We start from the raw sequence: 5,589 nt of genomic DNA on the forward strand, positions 1-5,589 counted from the left end.
GCGATCAAGAAGGAGCGCTTCTATATCTTACCTATTGTTTTAGATTAAGGGCATATTAGAATCGAAATAATTTATAGCAAGACCGTGTTTTAACACTATTTATACACTCGGGCGGTAACACGTCGCACAAATAATTTCTGCGCCCTCGTGAATTATTACGCCCGACGTTTAACCGCCCACCGTGCATTAATAGTGTTAAAACACTCTTTTGCAATAAATTATTTCTTACGCGCAACACCAGCACCGGACGTCGCGTAACCCATTTTAAGCGTATTCCCAGCGGGAATTGAATTGCGCGTTTACCACCCGTGGATATGTATGAGTTTTCAATTCAGTCACTACAGAAACAATTTTTTTTCTGAAACATACAATGCATTTTCAAAAATGCCACTTTTTAAGAATACACAGTCTGACAAAAAATATTGCGCTTAAATTTCCCAAAACAAAACCTAATTTCGTTGAGAAAAGCTACGTAAACAACAATAAGTGAGTCTTTATAGGGTGTTTAACACTTGGATACGTGGATATGTAAAATTAATATTAATGAATTAATAACTTCTATGTACCTTATGCTGTTGTTTTGTTATTTGGGCAGACCAACTCTACCTGGTAAAGCCCCTAGACGAAAGGTAAAGATTTTTGGAGAACATATTATTTGTCTCCTTTTAAAACTAAATTTTCCTTATATTTGACCTGCATAAAATCAAAGTAAAAACACAACGCCAACCTAGGGATTTTCAGACTGCTGGCCAAGAACACACTTTTGGGCTGGCTCTGCCTTCTAATATTACAATCAATAATTTCCTCTTCCTAGAACACTGACCCAAACTTTTCCTGTTTGGGTTGAAGAATGTATCAAACTTCGTTTTAAGTAATTTGTTTCACTAATTTTTAATGGGTATAGGGTGCCATTGAAATTTTGGTGAGTTTTAGTCTCAGTTCAGAGGCAGATCCATTATTTTCTTTGAGGTGGGCCGTGGTGTTTCGAGGGAGGTTCAGGGTCATGCCTCTTCAAAAAATGTCTGGAAGGTACCTAAAATTGTTCAACTTGACGTATATTTTACAGAGATGATGCATGAAAATTTGACAAATAGATAAATAGATAAATAAATAAATAAACAAATTAAAAAACTAAAAAGTAATTAAAAAAACTCAATCAAGTTGATAGGTTTGACAGTCCATGGCGCCTCTTTGGCAATGAAAATTACTACTGATATAGAGGTTTGCGAGATTTAAGGCGCCGGATTTTACGGAAGTGCGTATGTGTGTGTATGCTGGCGTGCATGTATTTGGGACTCCTGCTGCGATGCCCGGTTCCACCCATGCACTTGTTTTGAAGTGGTCCACAGAACTTTGAGTTAGAATCTTATCTTGATTTAATAATACTGTATATCTGTATTTTGGTTATTTTGTCAATCTTTGTGTTTAATTTATACGTTGTTTGACGTTGTTATCGCTATTCCTCCTATAATCATGAAATATTTTTATGAAACTTTGCCAGAATGGTCGGCTTGTCTTACTTTTAAAAAAAGTCTGTACTCTCTTACATCTATTTTAAGATGGAAGGGGATAAAACACAGATAGATATATTAAACAGTTGTAAAAATACATTACAGCACAGCCGTGTTAAAGGTTAGTTTATTGACAGGCTAGGTTTTGGAATTTGTTAATTTGACTTGCTATGATGATTTTATGTACACTTAAAAATGCTTTTTATTTTAGCCCTTTAAGTGAAATTCATGGTAAACAAAACTGGTCTTGACCTTAGCACAGTATGAAATAGGGGAGTTACAGCGAATCAATAAATTGTATAATAGGGCTAGTATAGTTGTGAAATGTTGTAATTGGCTCGGCTGTATTTTGCCAGGCCTGGATCCAACGAAGCCCTTGCGCCGAGTATGATCCGCCCTGACAAAATCCACTACAGCCGAATGCATCATTGCAGATCAAGCCAATGTTTTAATGGCATTTTTATTATACACATACAGTACAGGCCCGAATCCAGGGCCGGGCCGGGCCGGGGTGGTGGTGGGGGCGTGTCCCCCAGTTGGCTGATAAGTGACCTATAATCATCAAGGTTGCACCCAACTATTTTGGCAAAGAAAAATAGTATTATCTCAAACTTTAGGATCAAAAACGCACGAGAGGTCACCATTTCATACCTGTATTTCAAAAATTTTCAGGGGAAGAGCCCCCTGACCCCCTAAAACAGACCAAAAATACACCAGACGCCACCATTTCATGCCTATATATCAAAAACTTTCAGGGGAAGACCCCAATCTTCCCTACAACACGGACAGAGGCCGTACCTACCCCCTCTCGGAGTTATGCACCTCGCCGGTCACGCATTTGTTCTAAACTGGTGCCCCCACCCCCATTAAAATATTTCTGCATCCGGGCCTGCACATATATCTATTTAGTGTTAGATAAATAAAACTATAAACTCGTGAATTGTTTGACACATGGAACGTGGAGACACCATCATTACGTAATTTCTGACGGTATCCGATGGGAGTTGAATACAGGGTTTTGTATTCGTTAGTGAAATACATGGCATGCCGTTTTTCAGACAGAAAATTCATAGGTATTTAACAAGGTAAAATAATTCTACATACGTATATCTTCACAGTACATTTGCACTATGGAAAGATAACAAATACAAATGTTAGATTCGTGACTTGCAGTTGTAAAATTGGTTCGTAAAGTTGTGACGGCGGTCATGTATACATTTTGTTTTACATTCTTTGCTGTTGGTAAGTGTTCTTTTCAGTTCAATATATAGATATTTTGCTTGTCACACGCACACTTTCTGTGATAAAGGTTCATGAGAAGAAAACGCAACAAAATCGCTTTAAAAAAACAACAACACTTTACAACTTTGGAATGCCCCAATATCTGTTACTGATACCTGGATTTGGTCTAAACCTGACCAACTTATATTTGTTTTGCTATATGTCCTAGAACTAGCTCGGCATATTTGTTTCTGTTGAGGCAACATTATAGATATGATTGTAGATGGCAAGATTTCGTAAAATTTGATTTGTACATGTTTTCATAAATCTAGGTGTTTGGCAATGTATGCATGTGGGTCTCAGAAAACGTTATCCATAAACTTCTTTACAATTGACAAAATGTTGAAAAACATATTTTTATTTTTGTTTGTTTGCAGAAGTGCTGTGGTATGCTGGTGCTTCCGTGTCAGATGGCCAACTGTCGGACTTTATGGCAACGATCTGGAACGGTGATACTAACGCAGCAACGAGCGTCAGGGTCAACCTTCAAGGTCACACATACTCTGGCTCTACGTCTGACAGGGCGTCCAGCAGGTATGGAAACAAAATTAAATCTTCAAAAAGGTGAACTCAGTTTGCTGATGAAAATAAATGCAAGATCTTTGAGTAGCTTGTCATAACTGAATATAGACCGAAACATATTGCTTTGGTGGTAATGTACATAGACACAGAGCTGTACAAAATAAACATAGGGGTTCTGGGTTTGTAGAAATTTATACAGCTCGCTTACATGGTAAATATTTTCAAAGTAACTTTTAAATTCGGATGAGAATGTATGTCATATTGATCTTGACCCTTTAACTATTGAGTAGAAGTGCCAAGTCTGTATTTTAAGCTTCCTAACCGTGAGAACGATTAGCTAAAATGTACCTTTCATATACTTTTCAGTTTATTTAGCTATGTAAACGACTATTACTACTTTAGTCGTCCAACCTATGCCGCCCTGATTCGTCTCCTTGACAACTATAATCACGTGGTAGGTGGGGCGGAGCATTCAAATTACGAAGAAGATCACGAAGTGACGTCATTTTTGGATGCTATTTCTAAGACATCAGTGATGCAGAAAACTTTGCAGTTTCTTCACCAACATGGTTTGTAATATTTTAAGGTTTATATAGAATTGGTTTTCTGTAGGCATTTAGGAAGAGTGGTCTCAACTTGTGGTTTCTTAAAGAGGTGACATCGAAGTATCTGGATTGTTGCCTATCACTAATAGTGCCGCACTGTTTTACTGGTATAACCGTTCCATGTGATATTGTTTTGGATAATCATGAAGTTCACTAGAGTTCCCACTTGTCGTATCTGGTCTAGACACGAAATGATTAAATGGCCTTTATTTCCAGATTTGATCATGCGTTTACAAATATATTTAGGTTATGTTGGATCAACCTGGAGTTCATTGGAGACCCAGCTACGGCGTATCTGGTTTGATGGTTATCCTCGACATGGTCACGTTACTGATAGTTCTGGTTTTGAGCACGTGTTTGTTGGTGAGACTGACTCTACAGAAGTTGTTGGTTTTCATAACTGGATACAGTTTCACTTACAAGAAAAGAAAGGAAATCTTGACTACATGGGATATATATTCTCAAAGCAGGTTTGCAGTCAATACTCAGAATACTCATAGGCGAAGGAGTTGGCGCACAGTAAAAAAAATCGAAAAGCCTTCTTAGAGAGCATTTACTGATATCAAAGAATATTACATGATTGTCTATTGTCAATACCGTTTTGTTGTCAAAATACTTTTCTGGGAAATAATGTAGGTTTGCCTGCTCGGCTGCGATTGTTCCCTCTTAACATTGAAATCGAACCTATGCCCGTGATGCTCCATATTATTTAATTTTGAAGAATAGGAAATTAAGAAAAAAAAAAGATTTACTATTGCAAAAGTTTTAATGAAAATGAGTCGTTGTTGTTACAAATATTGAAAAAGAAACATATTGAAATGTAATAAAATATTCTGATTTATTTTAATCTCACATTTCACATACCATTCTAAACTAAATAAATAGCAAAATTCTAAAGGACATATTTCAAATATAAGCTTATACATTGCAAAGCGCAAAAACATGCGGTTCCGTTTAACTGGATTAATTGGAAAAATCCATTTTTGAATCGTTGCTACTAAAACAAAAGCCCGCCTGCTTAGCTCAGTAGGTAAGAGCGTTGGACTACGGATCTCGGGGTCGCGAGTTCGATCCTCGGGCGGGGCGTATGTTCTCCGTGACTATTTGATAAACGACATTGTGTCTGAAATCATTAGTCCTCCACCTCTGATTCATGTGGGGAAGTTGGCAGTTACTTGCGGAGAACAGGTTTGTACTGGTACAGAATCCAGGAATACTGGTTAGGTTAACTGCCCGCCGTTACATGACTGAAATACTGTTGAAAATGGCGTTAAACCCAAAACAAACAAAACAAACAAACAAACTAAAACAAAAATGGTAATTGTTTCTTAAATAACTTAGTTTTTCTTTGCTAAAGTGTTATTAACACTATCAGTCTAGATATGTTTGTTTCTTTCAGCCTAACATACTTGGTGCCCACTTCAGATGGTTATCGAAAACAAAGTCTTTGGGTTCCTTAATGTATGGTACAAGTCCAGAGTTTGATATTGCAATGTACACAGTCTGCTTTTTCGCGAGGACGAACCATAAGTGTAACTTCTCGGTAAATGGACACAATATTCAGGTCCAGACTTATGATATCAACCATGGCGGAGGAATACATCTTGGTACTGCTCACCTTTGAATCAATGAGTCTGTTTTTAACTGAAACTAAAACTGTTGAAACATGT

General features: G+C 37.3%; 1 protein-coding gene across 1 annotated transcript; it reads left to right on the forward strand.

Annotated features, from left to right (window-relative positions):
* The first annotated feature begins 2,623 nt into the window (after window positions 1-2,623).
* On the forward strand, window positions 2,624-5,589 carry LOC123538878 (uridylate-specific endoribonuclease D-like). Its single transcript, XM_045323287.2, has 5 exons — window positions 2,624-2,753; window positions 3,170-3,326; window positions 3,681-3,883; window positions 4,166-4,389; window positions 5,319-5,589. Exons 1-5 carry the CDS (start codon window positions 2,720-2,722, stop codon window positions 5,541-5,543), a joined length of 843 nt encoding a protein of 280 aa, XP_045179222.2. The 5' UTR covers window positions 2,624-2,719; the 3' UTR covers window positions 5,544-5,589.

This window comes from Mercenaria mercenaria, chromosome 18 (genome assembly GCF_021730395.1).
Source record: "Mercenaria mercenaria strain notata chromosome 18, MADL_Memer_1, whole genome shotgun sequence".
Lineage (NCBI taxonomy): Eukaryota > Metazoa > Mollusca > Bivalvia > Venerida > Veneridae > Mercenaria > Mercenaria mercenaria.